A 14,190-nucleotide genomic window follows, 5' to 3' on the forward strand; every position below is an offset into this window, starting at 1 on the left:
CTGTTCCTGGCAGCTTTTTTCCACTCATAGCATCTGAGGGTTGGCAGGGGATGGAAGAAGGTGCCTGGTGCATCCATCGCTCTGCTTTCTGGCAGGGCATTCCTAACCTGACCTCAATGGACCTGACAAGGTAGAAGCAGGAAGGTCTCTCTTTAGAGCAGCGGATTATGGACCACATATGATTTACAGGTCCATTTTATTTGGCCTGTACAGATTTTAAATTTTTCTGAATTTGAATTAGAAGATATCATATTAAAAGAGAAAAGACCTCTGGCTTGTGACAAAATATCAAGAGCTCTGCATGCCCACGTGGCTACAATCCCCTCATACTGAGCAACAGCAACCCTTTTTTTGCCACAATTCCACCACTCCTTATTGTCTCCCCAACTCTGGGGTTCTGGGGACTCAGCATTTATCCTCACCTTTGCACTGCTGTTTTCCTTATAGTAGATCCATTTTTCTCTATCCTTGCTCTCCAAAGGTGGAGGACAAAAGATACCTAGAGGACGTTTCAAGAAATATTTTCCACATCTACTTACTTTGCTCAATTATGTTCCATTTCTGCCTCTCTAACCCAGAAAATTAACAAGTAGCAATTCTTGTTTGAGAATTGGATTCTTAGTGTTCCTTTGTGCCCATAATGGAAGTCCTTCCTTAGGATTCCCCTGCATCTGTCAAATGCAGATACACTGTTAATGATAAAATCCTTCCCAGATAAGAGATTATAGATGCTGTTGATTTCTTGATAAATCCATTCTTAATTTCAAGCCACCCAAACTACCAATATCTAATGGTCTTATGTCCTCTCCCCAACTCTCATAGCCTCTTCCTTCAGTCCCTGGCCAGCCTCCAGCTCAGAGGAGAAGCTCTGTCCGGCTGTCCCCAGCACCCAAGTGGGTAGCCAGACCCAGGAGGAGGGGCTGCTGTTGGGAGAGACAGGCAGGAGGTGAAGAGAGGGCAGAAGGAATCTCAAACAGGTGAGAGGATGCTAAGCCTGGGGAGCAGGAATGGGGGTGGGGGCTTTGCCCAAGGCCTCTCATTCCCAGAGGGTCCCACACAGTGACCTCTGATGAAGTCTCCAAATGAGGTCACCCATTCAGTTACAGAGATATTCTGACAAGATAGAAGGAAGATGAGAACTCCCATCTTAGACCTGTGGGAACCACGCGGGGGTGCACAGTGAATTTAAGTTGTTTTTTAGTCTCTTAAATTTAAAAGTCCTGTGATTAAACTGTGAACAAGACAGTGTGTCCATGTGTGTGTGTTAAAAGACTTCGTTTATTCAGTGTAGGCTTTTGTATGTCACAGATTTGGATATCCTGGCTTGGCACTTCTACTTTTTCTTGTACATACCAGTGGGCTCCAAAGACAGAAGTGCCCCAAGCCTCCCTCCTGCTCTGGGAGGCCACAGGTCCCTGCTGACTCCCATGTGGGCAGCCACGTTTGATGTGGTGTCACCCCCCACAGCCTGTCCTGGGGAAGACAGACGGGCATTGGGGGCTGATTGCTACAGAGAGAAGCTCTACCTGTGCCGGAAATGCTAGCGTCCTGGTCCTGAGGAGGAAAGGATGAGGAGGAAGGGTCCAAAGTCATGGGGCTCAGCGGGTGTTGCCTGCTGCCTGTTAGCCTGAGTCTTCTTCCATCCACGGACCTCAGATTCAGCTTCCCTGTCCCACCTGCCTGGGGCCCTCTTCTCCAACTGCCCCATTCAACTGTCACTCCCACCACGCCCATGGAGGGAATTCTGGGGGACCAACATTCCCTCTGCCACATTAAAGGGCACTGCCCCGTCCCACTCCTTCACTGACAGCCCCAGTTCCCGCAGGATGCTTGAACAGCCGCCCCTTCCTAGCCTGTCACATCATAGCTTTGTATAAGTAAAGGAGAAAATGCCCCCCAGCAGCCGCCATTCTACAGGTGAGGAGCATGAGGAATCAGAGGCCCTCCATGACTGGCTTGGGACAAGGCTGAGACCACTAGCCAAGTCTCCTGACTCCCAGTCAGGGACCTCCCTCTCCATGCTCCTGCAAAGTAAAGCAACTCTGAGGTCAGGGGATGAGGTGTGTGTGTTGGGGCTGGGGGGTCTCCAATCTTCAAAACAGAGAAAAGCTCATTCATTTATCCAAAAATAAAAGGTAATCCGAGCTCTTTTTTTTCTTGAATTAAATGAAAGGTGAGGCAGGGCCTGGCACTGACAGCTAATTCTTACGTATAAAAGTTTCCCATTTACCTTTGCAAACTCCGGAGGGCAGGACTTTTCCAATGTCTTGAGATCCTTCAAGTGCCTGGCCATGGGGCCTTGCTCAGAGTTGGCTGAAGAATTCCAGAGTGGCCAGGGAATGGTTGGGAGCAGGCAAATCTCTAAATTCAGAAATGACAAATCTGGATTCATTTTTAAGAATTATTTGGACACCTTAGAAGAACTTCCCCCCGCCACCTGACTCCCATGGATTTTATGTCACATTTTACTGGAGTATTTCAAGCTTGCCCAAAGCCTCTTCCTACTTTTATCCTGGTCAATCCCTGTCCCCTGCTGGCTGTTTCTGGGGATGCAGTTCCCAGGGGAGGCTGCCGCCACCCAACAGGGTACTTCTATTCCTGCCCAAAAAGGAGGTAGGAAGTGGGGAGGGTCTGTACTCGATTGCCGGTTGCTGGTAGAAAAAGATACAAGGAAGAAGGCTCCCTGGCCTCAGTTGCAGGCTGGCCTGCAGAAGCTGTCCTTAGGCAGGGCTGTGTCCCGTTTTGTTTGCCTCCATTCCTTCCTCCATAAATGCAAATCACTGCTAATAATATCACTTGGCATTTGTAGAGCCCTTTGTCTATCATGAAGTTCTTCTCCCTTTTAACACTTGATCTTCACAACCACCCTGGGAGGTCTCCGAAACACAGCCCAGACTTGCTTTTGCAATTTCCAAACAGATTTGAATGCTGTCAAGTTTATAGCAAATTGATGAGCAGTTTTTCCCCCCAAGTTCATCGAAGGTCTGGCAGAGATGGATCTCTACTGAGACATGTGGTATTTTGGTACTACATAAAAATGATTGTTTGGACTGCCAGGTCACTGATTCTGGAGTGAAATGATGGAGGGGGATTGTGCAGTCTCTGCCAAAGGGGGGGCCTGAAGAAACGAACAGAGAAGCTCCTGTCCCAGACAGTGTGGATACCTACGAGAGGCCAGGACACTGAGATCTGAGGAGGGGGTAGACACCCCCACTCCGGGGCTGAGGGGGGCAAGAGAACCCATTGGAGTACAGGAAGAAAATATTAGAAATCCTTTCTAGGGATGCCTGAGTGGCTAGGTCAGTTGAGTGTCTGCCTTTGGCTCAGGTCATGATCTAGGGGTCCTGGGATCAAACCCCACATCAGGCTCTCTGCTCAGCAGGAAGTCTGCTTCTCTGTGCTCTCTCTCTCAAATAAATAAATAAAATCTTAAAAAAAGAAATCCTTTCTATATTCTTCCTCATCCTTACAAAAATGATATTTTTCTGTATGAATATAATGGGACAGTGATATACATGCATGTGCTATACATCATTTGTGAATAAATATATATGCATGTATCGGGAGTCTGCGCCCCCGAACACCGTTGGTGGTGCTGGGTGGAAGGTTTCAAGAGCACTCCTCTTGATCATTTCCCCAGCTCTGCAGCTCAGTGAGGCCTTTATTCCAAAGTGAGTCTGTCTCAATTCTCTCTATCCCCTCCTTTAATAACCATATCTTCAATAAACCATAAAAGACACGAGCTCAATCAATCTCAAAAACATTTTTGTAAATAACTTTTTTTAAAAGATTTTATTTATTTATTTGAGAGAGACCAGGGGAAGGGGCAAAGGGAGAGGGAGAAGCAGACTCCCCACTGAGTGTGGAGCCCTCCAAAGGGCTGGATCCCAGGACCCTAAAATCATGACCTGAACCGAAGGCAGACACTTAACTGACTGAGCCACCCAGGCGCCCCTGTAAATAACTCTAAAAATATATGTGTGTGTGTGTGTGCATATTTCTGTATATACACAGAAATCAGTGTGTGGCATTGCAGAGTCAGTAGCATATAGTGGTTAAGAATAGAAACTCTGGAATCAGATCTGAGCTCAAACCTCTAAATTTCAATTTCCCCAACTACAAAATGAGAACACTAACTTCAAAGCATTGGAAGTTAATTGAGGATTATATAATGTAAGGGAAGTGCTTAACACCATGCCTAAAACATTGTAAACACTCAATACGTGGTAGTTATTAGTGCAAATAATAATTTTTTTTTTTTAATTAGCAGGATCTCGGGAGAAATAAGCATCCGACCTTCTGGGTCACTGTTGGAATCTGTCCAGTGGAAGTACACAAAGAATCTGCTAAAGGAAGGGGCTTGGGTTTTTCATTTCTGTTTGTTTGCCTTATGAACTAAGGAAGGAGTTGCAGAAAGAAGAGCAAACAAAGTTGATGTCAAATGAATTTGGAAAGTAGTTTGGAATTTGAATTGGCTTTTAAAACAAACATAGGTTAGTGACGCAGAAACACATACCTGCAACAATTAGGGTACAAGCTCTCTAATAAAGGACAAAACATGTTCTTGGGCAGAAAGCCTGGGTTCTGGACTCAGCTTCACCACTCAGACCTTAAGATAAGTCCCTTGGCTCAGAGTTGAGCCCGTGAACACAAAAGCTCCCCACACAGGAAAGGTGGCCCTCCCTTCTCAGGACCGGGAAAACTTGGCTTATTGTGAACAACCTTTTTTTTTTTTTCCTCTAAATGGCTAAGTTGTGAAGATCTTTTTTTTAAAAGAATTTATTTATTTATTTGATGGGGCGGGGGGGGGGGGGGGGAGAGCACAGCAGGGGGAGCAGCAGAGGGAGAGGGAGAAGCAAGCTCCCCACTGAGCAAGGAGCCCGATGGATGAGGGGCTCAATCCCAGGACCCTGGGATCATGACCTGAGCCAAAGACAGATGTTTAACATTTAACCAACTGAGACACCCAGGTTCCCCCAAGTTGTGAAAATCTTGTAATACATCTTTGTTCCTTCCTCTCACTTAAGGAGCTCAGAGTGAAAACTCTCAGCTATCTCTAACAACGGACGGTACACAATCTTATGGCATGCATAAGAGGGAAATGATGTCCGTGGAAGTGTTCCGTAAGCTCTAAGTCATGAACCAGACACAACCCCAGAATTGTGAGGTATATCGATGGGTGTGGAGAGAAGAGGTGGGGAGCATTTCAAGGAGTGCTGAGTGGGACTGAGGCCCTCATATTCTAACAGAAGCTTCTGGATGAGTACAATTGTTGCTAGAATGCAGCTCATATGACGAAGCACTTGGGAGCCAAGGATTTGGCAAGAACTATTATTATTAAATCAGAAAATTGTACTTCTCTTTGCTGTAATGAGAAATGGTTTTGCCTTAATACTGCTCACACTTGCTGCAATGGTGGCCAGAACTGGGTAAGGGTAGGCCAGGCATCAGAACTAGAACCTCTGCAACGGGGCCAGCCCATCGACCCCTTACCCTGAGCAGGCCGTGCCTGACCACGCTACTGGGGTAAACCTTTATCTCCAGCCCTTGCTGTCTGCCTGTCCCTCCTTCTTAATGCCTTTCCTCCCTGATTCAGATTCGAATTTCAAGCAGGCTATTAAAAGCCAGTGGTGTAGGCAGGGCACCTTCGCCGTCTGGGACTCAGTTTCCCTCTATAAAATCAAGAACTGAATTAAATCAGGGTTTTTAACCTTTTTTGTGCCATAGATCTCTTTGGCATTCTAGTGCGTTCTTAGAATAGTGCTTCTATTGTATAAAATAAAGGACATAGGATTGCGAAGAAAACCAATCATAATGAAACATGGTTAAAAAGCCAAATTTGGATATTATAATGTTTCTATGCTGATGTGTTAAAAAATGATCTAGCAGTAGGTTTAATAACTACTATAATTCAAAGCAGTGATGCACAGGATATTTTGAGATACCTGAAACAAATGAAATGAGATTTGAGAATATCTATGATTCTGTTGGTGATAAAGTCACAGGTAATAATAATACTATTATAGTTTGTTACCTCATTCATAATCATGGAAATGCTAAATTTCAGTGAGTAAAAATAAAGACATAATTTTTCCCCATCCAAATTCATGGGTCCTCTGAATCTAGCTCAAGAGTCCATGGACCACAGGCTAGGGAACATCCAGACTAAAATCTCTGAAGTTGCTTCTGACTCTGACACAGTTGAATTCCAGAGAGTTATTTAAATGAGTCAGGGGGAAATAGAATAGGGGACATTTAGGATAATGGGGTGAAATTTTACTATCTTATCAGCAGGCACCATAGTATATCATAGGGCGGAAACTAGTTTTCTTTACAGAAGTGCTTTGTTAGGTTTCCTGGCATAGACTATGAGACCCTTGTGACTTGTCTGGCAGGAAAAGGCATCAAAAATCAACAACTGAACTGCTCTGCATATCACAGGTTCAGGAACTGGGAGGTGGGGGCAGAGAGAACCCAGAGAATGTTGGCATGGAGAACACTGGAGTCTGAGGGAGTAGACATGGAGAGACTCCTTAAGAAGATGGTGCCTGATATCCAATTGGGGTTGTTGAATTACCAGGATAGAAACCCCTCTTTTGGTCCAAACTTCATTGAAGTCATCTACAAGTACAAAGGAAATAAAGGAAAGTGCTGGATTCTCCCAGGTCAACGTGATGGAGAAAAGGAGAGTCTGCATTGCCTACTGAAATGCTCAGGGGGTCTGAAACAAAAGAGGTCAGAAAAATAAAAGTGTCCTGAAAATACATAAACTTTGAGGAACACATTAAAATGAGAGTTTAAAAACCTTCCCCCCAAACAATTATAAGAACATAAGATACCTAGGAATAAATCTAACCAAAGAGGCAAAGCATCTGTACTCAGAAAACTATAAAACACTCATGAAAGAAATTGAGGAAGACATAAAGAAATGGAAAAACGTTCCATGCTCATGGATTGGAAGAACAAATATTGTGAAGATGTCAATGCTACCTAGAGCAATCTACACATTCAATGCAATCCCCATCAAAATACCAAAATAATCCTAAAATTTGTATGGAACCAGAAAAGACCTCGAATAGCCAGAGGAATGTTGAAAAAGAAAAGCAAAGCTGGTGGCATCACAATTCTGGACTTCCAGCTCTATTACAAAGCTGTCATCATCAAGACAGTATGGTACTGGCACAAAAACAGACACATAGATCGATGGAACAGAAGAGAGAGCCCAGAAATGGACCCTCAACTCTATGGTCAACTAATCTTCGACAAAGCAGGAAAGAATGTCCAGTGGAAAAAAGACAGTCTCTTCAACAAATGGTGTTGGGAAAATTGGACAGCCACATGCAGAAGAATGAAACTGGACCATTTCCTTACACCACACACAAAAATAGACTCCAAATGGTTGAAAGACCTCAATGTGAGACAGGAGTCCATCAAAATCCTAAAGGAGAACACAGGCAGCAACCTCTTCGACCTCAGCCGCAGCAACTTCTTCCTAGAAACATCGCCAAAGGCAAGGGAAGCAAGGGCAAAAATGAACTATTGGGACGTCATCAAGATAAGAAGCTTTTTGCACAGCAAAAGAAACAGTCAACAAAACCAAAAGACAACCCACAGAATGGGAGAAGATATTTGCAAATGACATGTCAGATAAAGGGCTAGTATCCAAAATCTATAAAAAACTTATCAAACTCAACACCCGAAGAACAAATAATCCAATCAAGAAATGGGCAGAAGACATGAACAGACAGTTTTCCAAAGAAGACATCCAAATGGCCAACAGACACATGAAAAAGTGCTCAACATCGCTCGGCATCAGGGAAATCCACATCAAAACCTCAATGAGATACCACCTCACACCAGTCAGAATGGCTCAAATTAACAAGTCAGGAAACAACAGATGTTGGTGGGGATGTGGAGAAAGGGGAACCCTCCTACACTGTTGGTGGGAATGCAAGCTGGTGCAGCCACCCTGGAAAACAGTATGGAGGTTCCTCAAAAAGTTGAAAATAGAGCTACACTACGACCCAGCAATTGCACTACTGGGTATTTACCCCAAAGATACAAATGTAGGGATCTGAAGAGGTACGTGCACCCTGATGTTTATAGCAGCAATGTCCACAATAGCCAAACTATGGAAAGAGCCAAGATGTCCATCGACAGATGAATGGATAAAGAAGATGTGGTATATATATATATATATATACATACACAATGGAATATTATGCAGCCATCAAAAGGAATGAGATCTTGCCATTTGCAACGATGTGGATGGAACTGGAGGGTATTATGCTGAGTGAAATAAGTCAATCAGAGAAAGACATGTATCATATGATCTCACTGATAGGAGGAATTCTTAATCTCAGGAAACAAACTGAGGGTTGCTGGGTTGGGGGTGGCGTGGGAGGAATGGGATGGCTGGGTGATAGACATTGGAGAGGGTATGCGCTATGGTGAGCGCTGTGAATTGTGTAAGACTGTTGAATCACAGACCTGAACCTCTAAAACAAATAATACATTATATGTTAAAAAAAAAAAAAAAGAAGAAGAAAATAGCAGGAAGGGAAAAATGAAGGGCGGGATTCAGAGGGTGAGACGAACCATGAGAGATGATGGACTCTGAGAAACAAACTAGGTTCTAGAGGGGAGGGGGGTGGGGGGTTGGGTTAGCCTGGTGATGGGTATTAAAGAGGGCACATATTGAATGGAGCACTGGGTATTATACGCAAACAATGAATCATGGAACACTACATCAAAAACTATTGATGTAATGTATGGTGATTAACATAATATAATAAAATTTAAAAAAACTCTTTGGATAATTTCTAATCATTTTTTTCTATATGCAGTCCAATTCTGCACATACAGATTTTGTCTATCCTTATTTTTTTATTAATTTTCTTCCCCTTTCTAATCATCCTGTTGATCTCCTTTCTTAGATTCCTTAAATATGCTTACCCATATATACACCAATGTTTTAACTAATGCTATTAAATAATAAATAACTTTCTCTTTGACTTTAAAAAAAAAATCTTTCCCCCTTGGGATGCCTGGGTGGCTCAGGCGGTTAAGCGTCTGCCTTCGGCTCAGGTCATGATCCCAGGGTCCTGGGATTGAGGCCTGCCTCGGGCTCCCTGCTCAGAGGGGAGTCTCTTTCTCCCTCTGCCTGCCGCTCCCCCTGCTTGTGCTCTCTCTCTCTTTCTCTGACAAATAAATAAATAAAATCTTAAAAAATAAAATAAAATAAAACCCTCCTGTCCAGATCACATAGGACAGAATAATCTTGGCTAACCTCTGAGTTCTCAGAGTGTGGTCCCTGATCAGCAGCATCAGCAACATCTGGAAATTGTTAAAAAGGCAAATTCTTAAGCCCCAGACCCACTAAATCAGAAAGTTTGGGGGTGGGACCCAGCAAGCTGTGTTTTAGTCCTCCAAGCGATGCTGGTGCTCATTCAAGTTTGAGAGCCCCTGCCATCAGGCAATTTTATGTTTATAATTACATCCCAGCATCATATACCCCATAAAGTTATCCAATCTAATTTCCCACACATACAGAATCCCTGCCAGCACTCAGCCTTGGAGGAATGCTCTGAGCCTGTGGGGTATCATCTATGTCCCCTCACCCCATACCCAGGAGAGCTGTCAGAGAAAGCTTCCAGCCACTGAGAATTCCCTGTCCCAAACCAGCTACTCCCTAGTGGGACTTTTCCAACGACCTGAACATCTGTGCCTTCAGGGCCTGGGGCTGACCTTTGGAGTGACTTCTAGAGGAAGCCCTTCAGGAAAGTGAAGAGTGATCCTGGTTCCCTGGTGGCTTTCCTATGAACAGCCTCCATTTAGCAGCGTTTCTCTTAAAATGGAGGGTCCGGAGCTGGGAACAATGAAGGGCAGGGCCAGGGCCAGTGGTACCATTGCTTCTTTTCATCTGTCCATCCACCTCTCATCACTGTGGACCACATCACATAGCTTACGGGAAGCTGTTCACTGCATTGGATCAGGAGGAAGGGTAGCTAGGAGAAGCCTAGGCCTGAGGATAAATTAGGTCCTTTAAAACCCCTGGGCACCTCTTAACTCTAGAGAACAAACTGATGGTGACCAGAGGGGAGGTGGTTGGGGGGTGGGGGAAGTAAGTTATGGGGATGAAGGAGGGCACTTGTCCCAATGAGCACTGGGCGATGGATGGAAGTTGAATCATTTTATTGTATACCTGAAACTAATATTACACTGTATGGTCACTAACTGGAATTAAAAAAATTAAAACAACAAATCAATTGACTATTTAATTCATTAATTAAATTAAGGACTATAATTAAAAAATAAAAAACCAGGGCACCAAAAATACTCTGATCTCCTCCCCACCAGGATGTAATTGAGAATACACATAACAGCAAACCATTACATAAGTGTAAGGAAGTAGAACCAAGTTCTACATCCACTCATTACAATGATTTTTGCATTATTTTTGAAATATCAAATATTAATTTCTAAAATTTTACTACAAAATTGTTCAGATGACCAAAAATACATATTTAAGAATTGTTTAAAGGAAACAAAATCATATACTTAACCAGTCAGCTTAAAAAAATATTACCAATATTGTTAAAGTATACTTACAATTTTTCAAAAAGTTCTGTTTTATTGGTGTTTGGAGCCAATGGTACTCAAGTTTTGCTTCACATTAGATTCACCTAAAACTTTAAAAATCCCAAGGCTCAGTCTCCACATTAAACCAATGAATCAGAACTTCAAGGAGTGGACATCAGTGTTTTAAGGATTCCTTGGGTAATTCTAATCATTCCAGAAGGAGAAGCTGCTTCAAGGGAAGGTGGAGAAGGGCTCTGTCTTCTGTGCTCTACCTCAGGGGTCCACACTTCCCCTGGTGGATTCTCAGTGGCTTTAGATCAGAAACCAGCAGGCTCTCCCCTCATTTTTGGGAAGAGCCTGCCATCTGCTGGCCAACTCAGGGAAAATATGGCCGCTACAGCTGGCCTGGGGAAGGATGCTTGGGTCAAGTATGGCTAAGGGGCATACAGTTTGTGAAGCTCCTTCTCGCAGGTGATGAATGCAGTTGTTCCACAGCAGCTCTGGGAGGGGGCAGGGCAAATAGAGTCACTTTCAACTTGCAGATAAGCATCTCTGTTACCCCAGAGTTGGGGCAGGATGGGAGAAGAAGGGGATCCCAGGCACTCTTCAGGGCCAGAAGAAAAAGGCAAGGGCCCAGGGGAAAGGGATAAACTGGACAAAGGGATTTTAAGAGAGAAAAGACACTCACCTAGGGAAAGTCCTTGGGAAGAGAAGCAGGGGTTACCTAAGAACCTCAGGAAGGGAACAGAAGGTGATGTACATGTCTAATTCTGGAACTTGGGCTTCTTCCTCTGTTTGGTCCAAGGATTACATCAGCTTGTCATAGTTCTTTCCCAAGGGGATTTGTTTGCTGTTCTGTCTGCCTGGAACATTCTTTCTTGCACTAGCAAATGTTTGTTCAGGTTTCAGGTCAGTAAACCACAACCTTGCTTCTACCTGGAAGCCTGCTCGAACTCTCCTCATCTCCTGCACCCTGTCCTCGCCTCCTGCCACTCAGTTCTGGAACCATCTGTTTACTTGTTTACTGTTCACTCATTCTCATAAGATCCCAAATTCCATGAGGAAAGGAACATCATTACACTCCCAGCACCTACCCCAGTGCAAGAAACAGAGCAGGAATATTTGTTTACCGAATTGATTTTTCTTATGGCAAGACCAGACACTGTAATCTGAAAACAAAAAGAAAATACTTTGAAACATATTTTGCCCCCAACAATGAGCTCTTTCTGGTGGTAAATTGAAAATAATTACCTTTTTCTATGTATATATCTATAACTACTTGGGGGAGTAGGCAGATCAGTGATCTTATTTCCAGTTGGCACATGTTATAAATTAACTCTTTATTCCATCCATTTATGCTTTAATCAGTAAATAAACATGGTGGACAGCTACTATTTTGGGACTGCCCAGTGTCCATATCCATTTCTCCTTCATGTAGTAAGACCATCCCAATTTTATTTTAGAGAAATAACCCCCTCCATTCTCAGCCCATGTGATTCAGGATAGCTGACCCCATCCCCAGGTCCAGGTGTGAGCATGGGACTTGGGCCCAGCTGGTCACTGTATTCCAACAGCCTAGCATATGACTGGTTCAGGGATGAGCACATGACCCAAGCTGACCCAGTGAAATTTAGCCATGGAACTTTTGCTGGCACTTGAGGAGAGAGGAGACCAAAGAGTGAAGCCATAAAAAGGAAAGTAGAGCTGAGAGAAGAAACAGAGTTCACAAGTCAGACAGCTTTTAGATACTGGCACCCAACCTAGAACTTTTTCTGGACCTTTCCATTCCATTATCCAATGAAGTCCCTTTTCCAGAAGTCAGTATAAGGGACTCTCTCCTCCCTGTAGCTGAACGAGTACTAGCTAAAAAGAAAGAAGAACAGAGAATGTGACTTTTTCTTACTTTTATTTTTTTACAAAATCAATACAGCATTTGCAATACTTTTAAAACTATAATAAGCTCTCGCATTATTATGAAATTACTCAACATATCAGTTAAAAAGAGGCACATGATGATTTGACCACATGGTCTCAAAGGGTGTGGGGGTTCCCAGATCTGGGGAGCCACAGAGTGGCCTATTCCAGGTTTTGCTCCCCCAATCTTCTTTTCTATCCCACTGCCAGCACCCCTGAGCACATTTCAGCCCTGCTTTCAGAAGTATCCATCTCTACACAAGAAGGTCATAGATGCAGGTCTCACAGCTACACTTGGTTCTGCCATCAGGCCCCACGCAGTCCCCAGTTCTCCTTAACTCAGTGAAGAATTGGCTGTTGCCAGTAGGGCAGCAAACACAGACTCAGGCTTCTGCTGCAGGATCTCGGGCCTGTCAAACTCTACAACCTGGGAGACGGAGAAAGGAGGGGAGGGGAGGGAAGGGACACCACTGAGCTTAGTCTTGAAGGATCCAAAGGCCTCCTGGGATGCTGGCCTGAGCGAACATACTCCCACTGGCCCCAGGGACACAGCTCTCACCTTCCCGTTGCTCATGACCAGGATGCGGTCACAGTTGAGTACAGTGGTGATGCGGTGTGCAATGACCAGCACTGTGCAGCCCTGGAAGGCTTCACGGATTGTGTGCTGGATCAAAGTATCAGTTTCCATATCAATGGAAGCTGTGGCTTCATCAATAAGGATGATCTGGTGAATACAAAACAGGGGTGAGGGCAGCTTGCTTGGGCCCTGAGACCTGGATCTAGTCCTGGGTCTACCATTAATCCACTGAGTCCCTTAGCCGGAAGGTGAGAGATATGGATTGAGTTCAAAACCCACTTTGAACACTAGTTGTCCATTATGTTAGAGAATATTAGGTCTCAACCAAGAGCTTGTGTGTGTGTGTGTGTGTGTGTGTGTGTGTGTGACCAGAGAATTAAACTCTTGAAAATGAAAATGTCCCAGTGGCAACTTCTTGTTTTATGAACTGCCTTCTGATTCGTCTGAATTAACATAGACCAGCGTTCCCCAAAATGGGGCATGCACACATGCTTGGATGGCACATGAGATGGTGTGGCTGGAATATGGATAAACGTTCTCTTTAACATTTTTATTTTATTTTATTAACACTATACATTAGAAAAATATAACTAGCACAGAAATATGATTTCACAAATGTTACTGTTTAGAATGAGACTGTTTTTAAAAAGAGGGCATCATGAGTAAGTCAAAGGAGAGATGGTGTGCAGATACGACAAAAATCATAAAGTGATGACTCAAATTTGGGAAACAATGGAGAAAGCAACTTTGGCACCAGTGGTCTAGTAACTGTAAAATAAGGAACTGAGTGGTTGAGAAAGTGCTACATGCATATTACAAATCCTATCTTTCATCTCTGCTAGAAAGAGGGAGATCGTCCTCCCTCCTGAAATCTTCTCCCCAGCTTCCGACCCCATGGGGCTCTGCCTGCTTTTTCCCCAGAGCTCTGACAGTCTGTACCAACAGTTTTTGCTTTTATCATTAATTAACCATGGTGTGTGCTGTGAGTGCATGTGAGCACCTGTGGGCACATATGTGTATATGTGTGAGTGTGGAGGATGTATATGTACATATGAGTAGTGTGTGTGGCCTCACTTGAGAAAGTTTGCTCCCTACTAGTCCAGGTAGTCAAATATCTA

General features: G+C 43.9%; 1 protein-coding gene across 3 annotated transcripts in view; it reads right to left on the reverse strand.

The window, feature by feature from the left end:
- Positions 1–12,470: 12,470 nt before the first annotated feature.
- ABCC11 (ATP binding cassette subfamily C member 11) overlaps positions 12,471–14,190 on the reverse strand; it is a 53,638-nt gene continuing 51,918 nt past the window's right edge. For all 3 annotated transcript variants that reach the window (XM_032424306.1, XM_032424304.1, XM_032424305.1), the window contains 2 exons: positions 13,055–13,219; positions 12,471–12,922 (listed from right to left, as the gene is read on the reverse strand). In XM_032424306.1, coding sequence (XP_032280197.1) covers positions 12,830–12,922; positions 13,055–13,219 — 258 coding nt within the window. In that variant the 3' untranslated portion in view covers positions 12,471–12,829. The remainder of the gene's footprint in view (positions 12,923–13,054; positions 13,220–14,190) is intronic.

This window comes from Phoca vitulina, unplaced genomic scaffold (assembly GCF_004348235.1).
Source record: "Phoca vitulina isolate PV1807 unplaced genomic scaffold, GSC_HSeal_1.0 scaffold30, whole genome shotgun sequence".
Taxonomy (NCBI): Eukaryota; Metazoa; Chordata; class Mammalia; order Carnivora; family Phocidae; genus Phoca; species Phoca vitulina.